Source organism: Ascaphus truei, chromosome 6 (genome assembly GCF_040206685.1).
Source record: "Ascaphus truei isolate aAscTru1 chromosome 6, aAscTru1.hap1, whole genome shotgun sequence".
NCBI classification, from domain to species: domain Eukaryota; kingdom Metazoa; phylum Chordata; class Amphibia; order Anura; family Ascaphidae; genus Ascaphus; species Ascaphus truei.
Window position 1 is genome coordinate 102,029,127 of NC_134488.1, and position 18,517 is coordinate 102,047,643.

Sequence of the window (18,517 nt, forward strand, 5' to 3'; positions counted from 1 at the left end):
CCTCTTAATCCACTGACATCACTAAGATTCCCGGTGTGTGTGTGCTCTGGTCTGAAGCAAAACATAGTGATTATACTGCAGATGTAAACGTTATCCTTATCCTACATTATAATGTGGTTTATAGTTACACAAGTTACAGCAATGGCCATTCTGGCAGCAAAGGATGTAAAGCAGCAATAATACATCCCCTCTTTTTTTCTTATTTGTACACATAAAGCATGTGACAATGTATAATTAATTCTACAGTCTTACTTAAAGCAGCAGTTCAAGCAATATCCTACGTGTGTTATTTTTAACAAATCAGTTCTGTACTGAAAATACTTGTAGCATTTAAAAAAAATGTTTTAAAGACATGTTTTAATGTAGGAAGCATTTCCAAAGTGACAGTTCCTTCCCCTTCTGATAGGCTCTGGCTCTTGAGCTCCGCCCTCTCTCTAGCAGTGCACCAATTGTATCTAGTAACTGTCCAGTCAATCATATTCTAGGAACTACATTGCCCACAATGCTGTGCAAGAACTGAATTAAATAACCCTGAGCAAAGCGATCTATTATAGTCAATTACAGGAGAACGGATCGATCTGCAGCTTAGCTAATCACTTGTCAGTGTGCAGATTGTATTGATGCACATATTGAATGGGAATTTTTGTTGTTGTTGTTGTTTAAAACAGCAGCTTGAACTGCAGCTTTAAACTGGTAATCACTTGGTGCTCCTCTTATACATCTGTAAAAATCCTGAGGCTGTTTCAGTCAGTGTAACTCAGCAGCTACAATGTATCTGTATATAACTAAGGTATTATCATTATCGATTGTTGCAGTTTACAGCTCAAAGTGCTGGAAACATTGTCAACAAATTATCCCAAACAGGAAAGTGTTGCAAAGATCTTGCACTGATTGGGTGGTTAGCTAAAACGTACTATAAAAAAATCAAAGAATGCTTTAAAATGCATAAAAAAACAACATTAAGAGTTCAATAATAAAAGATAAAAAATACAGTAAGTATTATCTAATACTACAGAACTGATTTATTTAAAATAAATCTCACATGTTTTGCAGCTTTAAGGTGATACAAAGACGACAACCCACAAAATGAAATCATTTCCTGAGTACCGTAGCAGCTTTGTTTGCTGGGTCGGCACGGAAGTCTCCAGACCAGAAACACAATAGGCTATTCTGGTTAATAAAAATGAAAGTTAAAATCCACATCTGGCACATTTATTTGTATTGTTTGCATTTTATTCCAGATGCACGAGATGCTCTGCTGAAGCAATGTTAGGCCTCGGCCAGGGTCCGGCTGAGCGGGCGCGCGCGCGCTATGAAACCCATTGAGGCAATGTGTGTGGCCAGCGTGAGAAAGCGCCTGCTAGGCGCTTAGATGTTTGCAGAGCAAGCAAATTTGATTTTGCCGCTCGCAAGCGCGTCATGTGAGCAGTTCACCCAATGAGGGCGAACCAGCTCCATGACGTTGTGGCCGCGCCGTCAGACGAGCGTGTACCTAGCCTAGCCACGAATCGGGGCGCAGCACACAAGCGTCAGCGCGCCCACTCCCTACCTGGCCGCAGCCTTAGATGTTTAAGAAACTTGAACACACCTGAGGAATCGGTGTGAGCCGAGTGAATGATCTGATCTCATGGCAAACACAATTCAAGTTTCCATTGGGTTGGACGTGAAGAAGGCAGCATTAAATAGTGACAATCTACTGTTCTGTTTTGTAAAATTAGGTAAAATAATTAAGAGCTGCAGTTTACTGTGTTAACTTCAAGTTTTCTGCATGATCTGGTTGAAATGTTTTGTTCATTAGTAGAACTTCGAGTTGCAATAAACAATAAATTCACTCATCACTACCAACATAATGAAACAAAATACAGTGAATTGGATTAAAGCAATTTCTATTTGCCCAGTTAGTTACACAGACCAGCAACACAGTACAATGTATGTTACAATATGACATTATGTTACAAAAGGTGGCTGACAGGCATTGTAGAATTAAGTGTTGCTGTTAGACAAAGTTCACCTAAAATATATACATTTCAAAAAGTACTTATATAAAAAAAAATCACAGGGGTGTGAACTCAAAGCTACTGGAAGGAAATAATCCGGTTTCCGCTAGGAAAGCAGCTCTTATTCTATCCTGCATGTTTTTTAAGTAGTGATAACTTTGAACTAACCAGAATATTCTTTTTCAGATGACAATCTTAAGGGAAAATACATTTGTTAAAAATGTTCATGTTAGTCATTGAGAGGTTCCACAGCCTACAAAAATGTGGCTATTCCTCTATGAAGGAGAGTTATTAGAAACCTACATCTCATGGATTATGGCACATACTTTCTCCAATAGAGAAACTAATACATCTAACACATATGTCCCAAATTATATACCAGGCACAAATGCTTCTCATCGCCCTCTCTCTACCCCCGTCCCCCCCCCTCTCCCACCCCCCAGAAACATACTGGTCCATAGTTTTTACACTCTCTTATCAGGAACATACAGTATATACCCAGTCCCTTCACACAGAGATTGCATGTACACATACCTCTCACCACCATACATCAAATCATGTATAAACTTTTCTACTTGCAATATGGAATACAAAACGATCAGTTCAAAAGCCAGCAACATACTGTATTGGCAGCACAAGGGCAAACATGTTCGGCTCTGGCAATAGTTATGCCCGCCAGTCCTTATCTCCTTCAGCTATACCCAGCTACTGTAATGTTTCCACACCGTATTCCTTCAACATATATGGGGGCTATATGTCAAAACTTCCCAGCAATAAAGCCGTGCAAATCATTGGTGCAAATTATTGGTGCAAAAAATAAGTAAAATAGCACCAAATTCAATTGTTTTTACTCGTAACTTTTTTTTTTTTTAACCTTTACAGTGCTGGCTGTCTGGCAGCACCAGCGCTCACCCGGTCCTCCAGCACTGCTAGTCATGTAGTCACTCCAGAAGCGATCACATGGCCGTGACTGGTGCTGGAAACAGAAGTGAAGGGGGCACCTCTGGTGGAGCGGCCAGTCCGACCACCCCTTAGAAAACAAAGAAGTATCTATGATGTACTTGCTAACGTATGTCATAAGGGCCTCTGGTGTACCAGGAACATAATTATTGCACTGTAAAGGGTTATCATTTGCAGGGTTTTTTGCATCAGTTCTGTAAGTGGGGAACTTTGATAAATAGCCTCCATTGCACTTTTTTTTGTCTCTCATTCCAACCTTCCTTCCCTAACACCTGCCACTGTCCCTCTGCGACTTGCCTACACTTTCTCTATGCTCTGTGGATATCAAGTAGAATATATGAGCCCTCTTCACTTATCCGTCATTAGACTTTCTCCTCTACATGAACGTCTCTGTAGATTGCAATTGCAAGAAACAATTCTCTCTGGTTGCAAGTTGACTCCAATCTTGAAACCAATTTTTTTTTGCTAAGCTCTGCAAATGAACAGTTCTCTTAAGGCTGCGATTATACACAAAAACGCCTGTGGTGTCGCCCGTAGCAACACCACGCGGCGCAAAAACACGTTTTATACCGACGTGAAAATTGCCTATACTAAATGCGACTGTCTCCCCGCTTGCTACTGCAAAGTGGGAGACAGTTGGAGCATTTTCAAAATTTGTTTTCGGGTTGCAACTGCCACGTCACGTGACGCGGCCGTCCAATCAAAAAACAGATTTCAGCCAGCAGCCGCATGCACAGTAGCATGTGCTTGTGCACGTCGCTCTGCGACGTCGCTATTGTGATGTCACAGATGCATGCACGCGCCCTGGAGTTTGGCTGCATAATCGCAGCCTTAGAAAAATAATTTAGATTAGATATTTTTTTATTATTATTATTAGAATTTTGTTGTACTTAGGCTTTCAGATTTAATAGGTATTTTTGCTTATTCAAGATCCTGTTTTACTGAACAAAATGTAGGGTAAAAGACATGTCCTTTAGAGTATAAAAAAGGGAGAGAGAAAAATAAGCAGAAAGAAATGTTATACCTATGGTAAATTCTGTATCCAGCTCTGAGTGCTGACCAATTGTTCTGGAAACTATTTTTTTAAAAAGTAGGTTTTTTTTATGCTTCACTATCCCTAATATTTCCTTTAGATTTTAGTTTTCATTTCAGTATATATTAAACCAATTATCTTTAGTTAGAAGAACTAAACGTCCCACAACGATTGAAATAATGTGAATTTAAGTGATAAAATAGCAGATGATATTGTCTCTCTTTGGGCTGAAGACCCATTCTGTTACTAGAAATTCTTACACGTTTAGGTGTGTAGCCTGAGGTTTAGGCTTCACTTCATGTTCAGCTCACACAATCTAAGCAGCATGCACAGCAGTGTTTTGCAATAGGCTGTATCTCCTTTTAGAACTGCTTTATAACTGGTTTGGATGCTACTACCAGATTTCAGAATTGCTCTTTCTTTCTAATATTCCACCAGTCCGGCTTCACCCCGCGGTATTTTACTAAATGTAATTTTTCTCTCTCATGCTCTCCCACAAACACATATTTGAATTTGCAGGAGAGTGAAAAGCTAATATTTCTCCCCAAAGGATGCCCCAACGTTATATTTGTCAGGGTGTGCTAATTAAAGTGATTACATGTTCCTTGCTCTTCCCTATCACAAAAGTGATCTTAAAAACAACATTGATAGCTCATTTCCTTGCTCTTTTATTTCCCCGCCTGCCAATTTACCTACAGTATGAGAGTTACCTGTTGTGTAATACTGCTGATAACTTTCCCTGAATACTTTAACAGAAAGGTGCAGCAATTGTTGGCTTCTTGGGAGGTTTAGCACATGTCAAACTATGCCCACGTTTTTGACGTCTGTGTTCACATGCTAAGGTGTTACAATGCGTTCGACACACGTGTAAGTCAATGTGCACTAAGCAGGAAGCTATAAACAGAACATGTGCGGAGGAGTATTAGTGTTTTAATGTTGCTGGTCCATACAGGAGTCCGTTCTATTACTTTAGCTTTGTGAGTACAATGGAAGAAATGTAAAGACCATGGACATATTTCCGCCCTGGACTCTTCTTGGAGCTGCTTGGTAAAGGACCGGTAAGTTGGAGTCACAAGGTCCCTAGATGACAGGTGCCGATCGGTCATTGGTGATGGTGCGTTTCAGCTTGATATGAGCAAAGGGGTTGTTTCTAAAAAAAGGAAACAAACTGTTTAGAGGTGAAAACGTGACTGTATCTTAAAGCTGCAGATCAAGCAATATCCTGTGGTTTTTTTTTTTTAAATAAATCAGTTCTGTACTATGATAAAATACTTGTAGCATTTTTTTTTTTTAAAACAACCCTGAATTACATTTTTAATGTATTATAATGTAACAAGCATTTTTTTGGTTCTATACTATAGCCTCTAGCACGCCCCTTTTTGAGCCCTGCCTTCCCTCTAGCAGTGCATCAATTGCATCTAGTGACTGCCTGATCACATGATCTTCCCCACTGGACTTTGCATCTTTGGTCCTCTTCTGCAGCACTGACAGCCATTTAGTGAACCACCGAACCGAATCTTCGCCGATTGATCACAGGAGAACGGATCAATCGGCAACTTAGCTAATTACTTATCATTTCGTGGATTGTATTGATGCACATATTAAAGGGGGGAAAAATGGAAAAACAATGGCATCTTGGACTGCAGCTTTAATAGGAAATATCTGATTAAGATGTTACAGATATTGATCTACAACAGGAGCAAATCCCTCTATTACAACCCTCTAAATTGAGGGGGGAATTAAAACAAATTGCTTTATATCCTTTACAGACCCTTATGATAATAAAAGTTCCCCATGAAGTCTGGTCATTATATTGTTTTGTGGTTACAACTGTGATTAATCCCACATTAAGAGTATATTCTTTGGCACGTGGTTTCTCATCACTAGTATTGATAACAGTGACCCCCCCATTCTCACCTGGAAGGAGATGAAGCCGGGCTTCCAAATTCATTCGCTAACTGAAAAACAAAGACTAGCATCACTTTCCCAGATATTACGAGGCATGAAGAACTACAGAGAAGATTATAAGGCTGGCAAAGATATTGGGATCTACAGTCTCACAGCTAAAAAACTACTTTGGGCAAAAACAGACCCATATTTGTCAAAGAAAAGGAGCCCCATTGGAAGCACTGGTTCTACCTCAGTTTTAAAGCCTGGAGACCTTGGTAAATAACTCTCATGATCCCCTTTTACCATTCAGCTGTTCTGAATGTATGGGAAACTTGGGGAGTGTTAGCACAGAACAGGAGGAAAGTTGTTTCCTATTGGTTAGTAGAATAGAAGCCTGAGTTATTGCTTATGGGAAAGTTATCTAAGATGAAAGAGAGGTATACTTTTCCATCACAGTTACTTTACTGCAGCACTGTCTGTGTTTGTTCATCCACCCATAGCGGGAGTCCTCTCACCTGCAGCAGGTCAGGGCTGATCATGCTGTAAGGTCGCTGTCGGAAGGTGCTAGTGCGTGGTGAGGGAGTATATCGCATTGTGTCCATGCGGACACCCTCAGATTCTGGGAGTGACACCCCCACTTTGTCTAGATTTCCAGTGCTACTGCTGTTCAGTTTACTTAGTGGAAAACTGCAAGGAAAACAAGACCACCCAGAGAAGATTCAGTTTTCAGTAGGCAAGATACAGCACATAGTACAGAAACCAGCAATGCAAAGCATGCACAAACAAAGAAGGAGAATGACAATATCTGCCATTGTGTAGGTAACACCACTCACTATGTTTGTCAATAGGGCAATAAAGGACTTCACTTACTGCAGCTTGACCTAATAGCAGACTGTGTATTTCTTCCCAGAACTTCTGCCTATTTGATATGTCTCCATAATGACTATTATCATCTATCAATTATCATCTACCTCCAGATTCTATATGAAATCACAGCATTATATAGTACTATGTTAAATATTATTGTATTAATATATTATGGTTATATGGACATGGAAAGGCATATTTTATTCCTACGAAATAAGTAATCTTCGCACATTTTTAAACACAACGGGCCATATTTACTAAATGGTGCTACTCCAATAGACACCTTACGACATAGTAATGCCATACATTCAAGTGAATGGGTCATACAGTGTACTCTGGTGAAGGAAAGTGTCTAATGGAGTAACACCTCCCAATAAATATGGCGCAAAGTCACATGATTTCAATTGTCTGTGCTTTGACCTTACAGAGCCATTCTTTGGACACTATTTGTGCATAGTCCGTGACCCTCAGCATTTGAAGGCAATTACACTTGTTAGGTTAGCTTGAAGAATTATTTTATGGTAAATTAATGTGCACCCAAAGGTGGTGTTTGGGCCTGAACTGTAATATAAAGTAAGCATCCTTACTTGGAGTTGAGCTTGTCGGAAGTCTCCGATGGGGGCAGTGGTCGGGTGTAGGAGAAAGGAAACCAGCCTTTGCTAATGAAGAAATTCAACATGTATTACAAAACTGGCTAAGTAATAATCAGATGCCATAAAATGCAGCAATTACAAGGTCAGTCCTCACAGTCATCCAGACACGAATGGCCATCTCCATTACTATGGAAACATGGCCTTTTTACCTCACTATCGGTGCAAGGTAGGCAGATACACTTTAAAAAAGGGGTTTCTAATGGCCAACATGTTGCACATGGCAAGCACCTTTTCCCCCTCTACCTTTTTTTAACATTTGTGTGCCTGTGTTCTCATTTGCGGTACATATTTTTCACTGCCTTCTCATCTTTTCAGATACCGATTTCGGGGATCTGCATATCAGCGGAAGCCATTCTATATATAAATACCTGGTCATATAACTGTCCTACACTGAAGACTGTGGTTGGCTGGTTGATGAGATATATTAACTGGTAGCAGTCAAGAGTCTACAGAACTATGAGAGTACGGAGGAGAGTAAGAGAGATCTGCAGCTAAGTGTGAATGGGATAATAGAGGTGGGATCTTATACTTAGAGAATCTCTGTTTATGGCATATTTGCCAGGATGTTGGAATTTGGGGGGCTGTGCTAGTATGTCTTCATGAGTTGTAAATATGCTGCTTCTTTTAGTGTTTTTCTTTTATATAGAGGGATTATTTCTTATGCTGTGTTTACACTGTGGGTTTCTCAAACAACAGAGGAGATGGGGGGCGGAGGGGGGTGCATTGGGGGATGAGAAGACCAGCTTTTAAACTGTGTGAACCTGGCCATTTCTATTCAATTGTGTCAGGTAAGAAATTAGAAGTTTATATTGGCAAAGTCTTTTGGGGGGTATTTAATGAGGTCTCCTGGCTACGTAAATTGTGCAAGAAACAAACTACAAATTCCTACAGAGAGCAATGGGTTTTTTTTTTTCTTTAATATATTTTAAGGGATTTTTTGCACAAGCATTGCCAGGAGACCTTTAAAGGTAACCTGCTTTGTGACTAAATTGTTCTAGTTTGAAGTGTTATTTAATCTGTTAATTCCTTATAGTAAGAGCAAAAAAAATGGGGGTATTTGTAGTCTCCAACCTCACTAGAGCCAGCTGCACTTTTGCTATATATTCCACTAGGTGGCACTGGTGCTTTAGCTAAATTAGAAAGATCAGAACGCATGAGAGTATTTGTTTTTTAATCTATTTCACTACTTCCCTGGATACTTCCCTGGGGCTTTTTCCTATCTGCGGCATTTAACACAGCAGAGCCTGGGTTAATAAATACAGAATAAAAAAAACTCTCTTAAACAAGATCTTTGTATAATATGACTATGCGCACACACAGTATGCAGCTTCCTACTAAAGTCAAACATGCATGTTTCCCTTCAAAATGTGCCTCCCACAAAATACTACAAAAGAAAACAAAAACCCGCATGAACACCATTACACCATCCAAACCATTGTAACAGCCTGAACTGGAATATTACGTGAGTATTGTAAAGCTGGTGGTGGTTGCAAACCAGACATTATAGGGAGACTCTGGGTTTAAAAATAAATAAAGTGACAGCAGCCTCCCACACATAAGGTGCAGGAATGATAAGAAACCAATGAGTGGATCTGCATGTCCTCCCTAGATCCCCCAAATCTGCTACAAATCCATTTTCACATCACAGTGGATTACCTGCAGACAAGGATTCGGGGCTGCACCTTGTATGCAGGAGGGGTTTTGTGACTTTTCACTATTCACCATAACCTTATTGTGTCTGGTTTGCAACCACGATCGCATAGCTCCTCTACTTGATGAGCATACATGATATCTGGCTCGTAAAGGGGCAGGGCCGTCTCTTGTATTGGCTCTTCTCATCTGATCTGGATGCTCAGACCTTTGGGAATCTGCTTACATACATGTTTGTGACAAATTTTAGTGAAATGATCTTGGTGTTACTGTTTAAGTAAAACATAAATAGTCATATTTGTGTGGCTTAATGTACATGATTAATGTGGCATCTAAATACTCTTTCAGCTCCTTCCTCGTAGGCTTGTTATGTGATCTCTATATATTGAGTAGCCATCCACTGCCAGCTGTACAATAGCAACTGCAAATACATTCAAAGCTGATGAGTGCAATTGGGAGAAATGGCTTCCAGGTTCTGTACTTTATAAGCTCATGCTTTGATGTGCAAGTTGTGTAATGTAACAGACACAAGATGTGGACAAATATCAGTGTTTAATATGGACAGAACGCTAACCAGGAACACACTTGGAGTGCTCACTGGCACATTTCATTACCCACATTCCTGGTTTGCAGACTAACCCCTGTATGATACATGAACATGGGATGGCGCAGGTTTCCAGAGACCAGTGGAAAACATGTCCAGTATATGAACTCGTGGGTCGCTCATCTTTACAATGCATTGACTGGTGCAATGTTTTGTTTTTAAACACACTATAATTGCTATGGGTTTTATAAATCATGTTTCCAAGGCTTACAGGTATAGCTTTTCCTGTTCCTTCTTTAACTTCACTAAGCTAGGTGTGTTATTCCCAGTGTGGTAAGGTAAGCATGAGAGAGCATAGACATTAGCGATTACAGCTGCAAATCTCGCATCAAAAAGCTGTATATTTATCAACTAACAAAATGTAATTGATGTTTTTCCAGACAAATGTGCTTTGGTTTCTTGGGCTCGTGCTTGCGTTGGTTTTTCTGCTGGGAGAGTGTGATTTATGCTCGACATGTCTGTAATAGCAGATCCCTACAAAAATTACGTCATAGGATAAATTAGGATTACACACTACAGACTTCTAAGGACGGATGTTCACTAAGAGCCAATGCGTGGCATCACACATTCAAGTCAATGGCAGTTAATGCTGGATTGTGGTGCAATACCCCGAATAGGAGCTTAGTGAATCCCGGTCTATGGGTCTAAAGGCTTTTCCAAAAAACCAGCAAAAACAGAAATAATCAGTTGTTGAACTGAATTTTCACCACTAACGCCCTCTAAACACCAACAGAGAAAAGACACAGCTATAGAAGATGATTAGAAGGCTTTAAAACCCTGAGGGTTTGGGTACACCTCCTCAGCACACAACCAATCTCTAATATAGAGGATTCTGTAATATACTGGAAATGAGTCACCAAACGCGTAGCTACGGCTCTCATTTCAGTCAAGGCCCCCTGCCTGCATCAGGCCCGGGCCATCTGTATGTGCACCTCCCTTGTGCCGTCACTGTGTAACTCACATTTTGCTGGCCTCATTCTCGCCGTAGTGCCAGCCATCCCGAGCTTCTGGTACCAGCAAGAGGATGACGTCACCCTCCTGGAAATTTAGCAGGGTGCTGTTCTCCCCTGCGGTGTGAGAGAAGACCGCCTGCACTCTGCGTCGCTCCACACGAGGCGGCAGCACGGACAGGGGGCTGATCCGAGGTAGGGTCTTGTTTTCCACTGCAAGTATTACAAGAGGTTCCCTATTAAAGTTCCAGCAGAAACTATGGTACTTGGGCTTAAACTCACTAAGATCCGTTAAATCTGGGCACATAGTGTGACGTTACCTACAACAGGAACAGCTGTTACTTTTTTCTGAGTTTAACATCTCATTCAACAATTGTAATTCAGCTCCTAAGCAAAAGGGTAACGTCACATTATTTCAGGATAACGCATCTTCTCTTGAAACAATGTGATGTTATAGAGGAGAAGACCCATTATGCCTGTCTCTCTCTGCCGCAAAACCCCTATCTCAGTGTCTGGATGGGAGTAAGGCCAGAATTAGGTATGACTTCAATAACGTGACATCATTTCCTGGCTTTAACTTTAACAGAGTTAATATGGGATGAATGATCATTTGGGCTGTAATTAGCTAATTTGCCTAACATTTATAAATACGTCTGTTACAAATAAAGCCATGCTTTTTACGAGAGTAAAACCAGGTTAAAGTCATGTTATTTGCATAAAGGGGATATTATTATTAAGCTGTAATAGTGCCATTCGTGTCATTATTGCCGGGAAACTCCCATTGACTTCAGTGGGAATGCCCGCACGACAGTAAGGTTGGAAGAAATCACGCGCCATGACATGGGTATTCCGAGGTATACAACGCGCAAAATGTTCAAATAACGGCCGCTGCATCTGTATAACAATCCAGAACAAAAAAATACAGGGTTCTTCTGAAGAGGGAGTTTGCACTGGTATATTTTAGCAGCGTGGATGTGATCACAAGTTCCAGAAGTAAAGTGATTAAGAGATGGAATAGGCGAACCAGACATAGATAATAAATATGTTTCTTTGTTCTGACTTTAATTTACATTTGGCTGTTTCCAATAACGTTATAACCCAGTTTTAGCTCATCAGACTATGGAATTTTATAGGAGCTCAGTACATCATGGCTCATATTTCCTAAGCTGTGCTATCCTATAAGACTTACAGCTCATTGAAGTAAATGAGCTGTTAGATGTTTTAAGGACTAGCTGCGCTTAGCAAATGTGGCCCTATATCTTTGAAATCATCAAGCCTATGTGGTTTGGCAGCAGAAAAATTAAGAGCTTGAAAAGTTTCACATGATTTCTGTTGAAAGGACATTGTCAGATTGTCACTGCTGACTCCAAATCCCGGTAACACGGATCACAATGAAATTCACTGCTTCTTAAAGATTCATTTTGTAAATGACATCATTTGTTAGGTGCACTTTTTATTCTATAGAATCTTGTACATACCCAGCGTGGCCAATCTGTTCTCAGAGGCTGGTTTGCGTGGCATTGGTAAGGTACAGCAGTAGATCTCGCTAGGCTTGGGGGGCGGGGGTGAAAAGGAAGTTGGCATTGCTGGCTGTGGGGGAGCCACGTGGGGGGGTGATAAGGGCTCCATGTGAGCAGGATTTCCCATATCGTGGGAGCCTCTCGCTCGGCGGGTCTCTCCATTGGGAATAGGGAGGACTTCCTGGATGGACATCCGCTGCAATAGCATCATAAAAAATATGAATGGGGGAAAAAACGTTTAATAAATACTGTTTGCTATTCCAACATAGTTGATGAGTTTTTGTTAAGGAATAGGGTAGTGTTCCGTGGGGATGTGTAAAAATTGACGACTAATACAATAAATCCACTAATATCCACTGTTACTTACACAGACTGTAAACCTGTTATTTTACCTGTAATAATTACCGGTTGAGAAATGACATGCTGAGTGTATGTTAGTCACGTGGAGGTACTTAGCACCTGTAGTACTTTCTTTACTCTTTATTGTTATGGCAGCAGTAAGCATTTCTTTTGTTTGTTGAATTTGCCTTATAAAAATAGAAATTGATCCCTTCGGGAATTTGTTTTCAGTTTTTAATGCAGGATGTCAAAAAAAAGGCAGACAGAACTGTTAAAAAGAAAAATGTCCCAAAACTCTATACATACTCTTTATTGATTGATATTCTATTTTGACCTTGAAATATCATACAGTAAGAAAGCTAGGGTACAACTACCTGTGTTCTGTCTTAAGATACCCTCTGTATATTGTGTTCTGTAGTATAGTAGTCAATGGTATAATGGGAACACATGTGTCTGCGGGTTATCTGTTACCATCTGTCATAACCTGCTGTTAATGGTTAGTGGGCTCCTTAAATTCTCTTCTCATCTCATGCTGTAGGTTTTAACTTTTTTTTTTAGAAGAAGAAGAAAGCACGTGTGGGAAACGTACTTTAGTTTACAAACATGCCTCTTGAGGAGCAAGTTATTAGCTTCCTTGATTTACATTTGGCTAAGACATCTTTATCATTGCAGCATGGAATATGATGGTTAGTACATGGTGCTTACATGGTTCAAGGAGAGACCGCCTCCAAGAAGAGGTACCAGCTCCGGAGGGACCTCCAGTGGTTTGGTACTTGGCACGGGATCAGAGATGACTAGTTCTGTTGAGTTGTTGGCAGTTTGTTTCACCAGCACAAGGGCTCGTTCAGGAAGCTTGGTGGGCTGCGTACACGACTGTTGCCACGTGGGGAGCTTGGCAATTAATAATTCCTTTACCTTTAAAGAAAACACCAAAGATGCCCCCAACCTTATAAACATGGAGGTCATTTTAAGTTTGCTGTTCAGTTCTAAGTATTATTATCTTTGATACTTAATGTGCCAACATACTCTACAGCACTGTACAAGAGGGAGGACAATAACATTGTAACTTAAAGAGTACATACAAGTAAAGACAAATGGAAACAATAGGAAGGAGTTTCCAGTCTAACAAGGTGGAAAGTGAATACACAAGACTACTCGGCATGGGTTTAGATATCACCTTCAGTTGTCAGCTCTAGAATGAAAGTAAAAGGAAGAATTCAGGAGAGTGGCGTGTGTTTTTAGGGAACTTTTGTGGTCAGCAGAGTCTGATCATGCATGGTAAAGATTTCCAAAGTTGGAGTGGAGCACGGGAGAAGTCTTGGAGGTGGGAGTTAGGGGAGGTGATGAGGGGGGTGAGTTGTAGATCATGAGCTGAGCATTGATGCGTACTGGAGAGAGTACTTGAAAATTAGACCACAATTGTAGAGAGGATCGGTATTATACATAGCCTTGTAGATGACACGTGTCTTGAATTTGACTTTGTAGGGTATGGGTATCCTATCTAGGGATTTACATAAAGGGGCAGCAGAGAAAGAGCGGTGCGTGAGAGGAAAGAGCCTGGCGGCAGCATTTATAATGATCTGTAGAGGGGGGAGACCGACTGAATATGTGAAATAAACAAGAGGGAGGAGTCAAAAGTCACCTAGGCATCTGACTTGTGGCATCTAGACTGGGATAGTGAAGTATTTTACTGCAAGTGAGAAATCAGGTACGGTATGGAGTTAGGAGAGAAAATGATAAGTTCAGGTTTGACATGTTATGTTTGAGATGTAAAAGGACATCCATGAGGAGATAGCAGAAAGACAGATAATGATACGAGACAGCATAGAGGTGATAGTGAAAACCACATGGCTGCATTCATTTTCCAAAAGAAGAGATACAAATGGAGAAGAGTAGAGGTCAAGAACAGAGCCCTGGGGTACACAATTGAGTGGAGAGATGTGGCCAAATAGGTAAGAAGAAGACCAGGAGGGGGCAGTGTCATGCAGGCCAACGGGTGTTCAGAAGGAAGAGATGGTCAACTGTATCAAAAGCAGCAAAAATGTCCAATAGAATGAGTAAGAAGAACTACCCTTGTGATTTTGCCTTGATTGGATCATTGTTGCAGTTTCTGTGGAGTGGTTAGTAGAGAGTTAGAAAATAAAAAGGCTAACATTAAGTTATAAATGAGTCTTTGAAGAAGTTTGGATGCAAATGGCAGAAGGGAGATAGGGAGATAGGAAGGTAGCGAAAGGAGGAGTAAGATTAAGATAAGGTTCAGGATGGGTGTTTTATGTTTGAAGGTTGAAAGAACTGAGCATGTGCTGCGAGAAAAGGTTGAAGAGGTGAGTTAGTATAGGAATAATGGTGGTGGAGAATGAGTAGAGGAGATGTGAAGGGATATGATTGAGAGTGCAGGTTGTAGTGGGAGATAAGAGAGGAGACTTCCTTATCAGTACCTGGTGGGAAGAAACTAAGGTTTCGGAGCATGGCGGAAGCTGTAGGGGCTTGACAAAGTGCAATGTCATGTTGAATAGCATTGCTTTTGTCTTTAAAGTGGTTAGCGAGGTCTTGAGCAGTAAGGGCTATACAATAGATAGTATTGCATAAGGAGGCGGACAAGTCTGTGAGGGTGATGAGAGGAGAGAGGGGGGTTTGCACAGAGGTAGAGAGCTGAGTAAGGTCTATTTTACGTAAGTCCCGATAAGTGCGAGAAGAGGTTGATGGGGGTGGGAGGGAGAGAGGCGGGGAAAGGCTTCAGGAATTAGAGTGAAGGAGAAGGAAAGAATAAAGTGAGTTAGATAAATTAGAGGGAGCAGAGTTGAGAGAACACAATGTCAGGTGAGTGACCATCACATGCATAGGAGAGCTGGTCCTCTGGGAGAGACCTAAGGAACAAGTTGAAGAGATGAGAGGCAGATGGGGCATTATGGTTACCAAGAGGAATATTAAAGTCCCTTAGAATGAGAGTGGGGAATCAGAAGAGAGAAAGGATGGAAGCCAGGCAGCAAATTGTCCAGGAACTGAGAGGGAGACAACAGGGAACCGCAACACCGAGAGGCAGGGGAGAAAACACAGATGGTGCATGCTTCAAAGGTGGAAAATGAGAGGGAAGGACATGGGGGTATCACTTGAAAAATGCATTGAGGAAAGAGCAGAATGTCTAGTTCTCCACTATGTCTATTTCTGGTTGGGGGATATGACTAAAGGAGAGGCCAATGCGAAACATTTCAGCAGCTCAGGCAGTATCAGAAAGGGTGAGCCATGTCTCAGGATGGCTACTAGGAAGAAAGAGTATGAGAGAAAAAGGTCATGAACTGCAGTAAGTTTATTGCAGAGTTTGCATTCCATAGTGAGCAGGAGAATAGAAAGGAAGGGAGGCAAGGAATGTGAATAAGGTTGGACTGCTTGGCAGAGTATGGAGGAGATTCTGGGGAGAGGCAAGAATCAAAATGCAACCAAGGGTTGTTTACATGGTCAATGCACAACAAGATTTTCATCTAAGAATTGGCTCTCAAGTAATGCTTCATATAAAACTGCACTGTCCCAGAGCAGAGGAGCAAAGTTTCTACTTTTGCAATAAGAAAACACAGGGAAGTGTCCAGGCAGTGACCGCGTTATAGTAAAGAGGTACACAAGCGGCAACAAGAGAAGATGACGGGACAAGTGTGTACAAATAGAGACATGTGAAAGAGGAAAGAGGAGGAGATGACAGTACAACTAATAAGCAGGTAGGTTTACTGCACACTAACAACAGAATCGTAGACAAGGTCCACACCTGAAGTTTCCAAAATAACAAATCTCAGTCAAGTTTACGATGTCAGTAATACTGTCCAGCAGTCACATGTTACTCTTTGACCTTTTACATATGACCTTTTATAAAACAGGGTGTGATACATGCAAGGCAGCGGATATAGTGGGCGCCTGCGACGGAGCGCATAGTGTCGCGCGCGCCTGTCGCTGTAGTGATCTGTGGTCACGAGGCTGGTTTACCCTCATTGGCTGAACCGCTCACGTGACCCGGCCATCGCGCGACAAAGACACATTTTTGGCTGCTCAAAATTCTGCCGTGCCGTCACGCTTAATCGCGCGCACGGTCGTGCACTCTACGGCCTGCCTCATAGAGGTGCGGCCTGTTGTTTGTGTCGCGCGATTGCTCACAGTATGGACTGGACCTTGCTTGCTGTTTGTAACATTGTTCACAGATGAGTGGGAGTGGAGTGTAAGGCTGCGGCCAGGCAGGGAGCGAGCGCGCTGGCGTTGATGCGCAGTGCCGTCACTCGCTCTGCTCGGCGATTTTTTTTGGCTAGGGGGGGGGGGGGGTGTCGGGGTCCGTGGCCATGATGACACAGAGCTGGTTCACCGCTCACGCAACGCACCAGTGATCGCAAATTCAAAATTTGCTTGCCTCTGCAAGCAGCTAAGCGCGGTGCATGCGCAAGCGCTCGCTCACGCTGGCCACACACACTGCAGCAATGTGCTTCACCGGGGCCAGCGCAAGCCCGCTGAGCGTCCCCCTGGACAAGGCCTAAAGATCTGGAAGCTCACGGATACTGTTCGTCGCATGTATACCTTGCTGTGATAAGCACTGAAATGTTTGGACACCGCACACTGCCGGTCAACCAGAAAGGAGTAGCGCCGACGTTCTTCTGTCAGCGCCGCTTTGTAACCCTCTGCCACAAACTGGTCCAGCTCGCACTGCTTGGTGCTCATGATTTCAACATACTGTAGACAGGAAAAATAGAAAGAGTAACAGGTCCCCCAGTGACTGATATGAAAACACCGTGTGCGTGACTTAAAGGAGCAGTCCAAGCGGGGCTTTAAAAAAAAAAAGAGGTTTGAAGCAGGGGTTCTCCGGAGAGGAACAGCATTAATGTCAACTCTGGGGACCCCCTGCTTCCAGAGATACTTACCTCTGTATGGGGTATTTCTCTTCAGTGTCCTGGTCACACTAGCCTAGTCTGAGCTGGTAACGGGGGGTCCCCGGGGCTCAAATTAACGCAATCCAACTCTGGAGATCCTCTGCTTCAAACCAATTAAAAAAAAACACCACACAAGAAACAAAAGCTAGGCTTAGGCTGCTACTCAAGCGATCACGTGGTCGCAATTCCTGAAAACCTGCCACATTTCCAGCAATGAAAGGGTTAAAGCATTAATCCACCAACCCCCCAGCCACCCCACCCCCCCCAAAAAAATATAAATAAATAATGTCATAACAAAAAGACAAACTCGTTAACTATTTGTCAACATGGTTATTGCTACATATAGATGCTAGAGTTTTGCAAACAATTATACTGGTGCATGCTGTTATAGGTGAGAGTGGTTGCCACGGTGAATACTACACGGTGTGCCTGATCAGCAGTTTTACCGCGTTGTTTTAAAAATATATTTATTAAAGACATATTTGTCATTAAAACCATTCAACATTACTGTACATAGGTATCAGCTCACTAATCTCCAGATACAATTGGATTATCCAGATAATTTATACATCCACCTCCCTGGCTGGGGAATCATTCCCAGTACATTTCTGCCACATCAGTCAACTAAGGCTGCGGCCACGCTAGCACTGACCAGCTCTCCAAGCTTGAGCGCCGGGTGTCCGGCCTATTTCGCAAGGGGAGGGGGGGTGCATTGCAGGTAAATCGAGCACGCTTGAAAGTCTCTTTTTTTTATTTACGCAAGCGCCAAGCATGGGTGAGCGTCCGTGCCACGTGAGCGGGGACGGGACAATTTCACTTGCCGAAACTAACCTCTGCAAGCACCGCGCGGTCAGCACGCTCAGCGCTAGCGTGGCCGCAGCCTAAGAGTGTTGAGTGCACAGCAGTGGGACCTTTTTTTCTGCCTCTTTTGACAGGTTATTTTTGTAAATTTACATCATTCCCCTTAGCGCACCTCCTCTTTACACATAACTATAGACCGAGCCAGACTGGGTGCCACCCCCTGTTTTTCTGATGTCATATCATAGCCTGATAGTTCATGTGCAGATCTAGTTCTCAACCTCTGCTACTGCCCCCCCTTCTCTTCTGAGGTTCTGAGGTAAGTATCTAGGGAAGCAAGAGGGTGATTAATCAA

General features: G+C 42.2%; 1 protein-coding gene across 2 annotated transcripts in view; it reads right to left on the reverse strand.

Annotated features, from left to right (window-relative positions):
* Positions 1-1,869: 1,869 nt before the first annotated feature.
* The window catches only part of LOC142497514 (BAR/IMD domain-containing adapter protein 2-like), a 72,057-nt gene continuing 55,409 nt past the window's right edge, over positions 1,870-18,517 (reverse strand). For both annotated transcript variants that reach the window (XM_075605384.1, XM_075605385.1), the window contains 8 exons: positions 17,015-17,167; positions 13,169-13,378; positions 12,083-12,320; positions 10,616-10,817; positions 7,335-7,406; positions 6,396-6,567; positions 5,908-5,948; positions 1,870-5,140 (listed from right to left, as the gene is read on the reverse strand). In XM_075605384.1, coding sequence (XP_075461499.1) covers positions 5,071-5,140; positions 5,908-5,948; positions 6,396-6,567; positions 7,335-7,406; positions 10,616-10,817; positions 12,083-12,320; positions 13,169-13,378; positions 17,015-17,167 — 1,158 coding nt within the window. In that variant the 3' untranslated portion in view covers positions 1,870-5,070. The remainder of the gene's footprint in view (positions 5,141-5,907; positions 5,949-6,395; positions 6,568-7,334; positions 7,407-10,615; positions 10,818-12,082; positions 12,321-13,168; positions 13,379-17,014; positions 17,168-18,517) is intronic.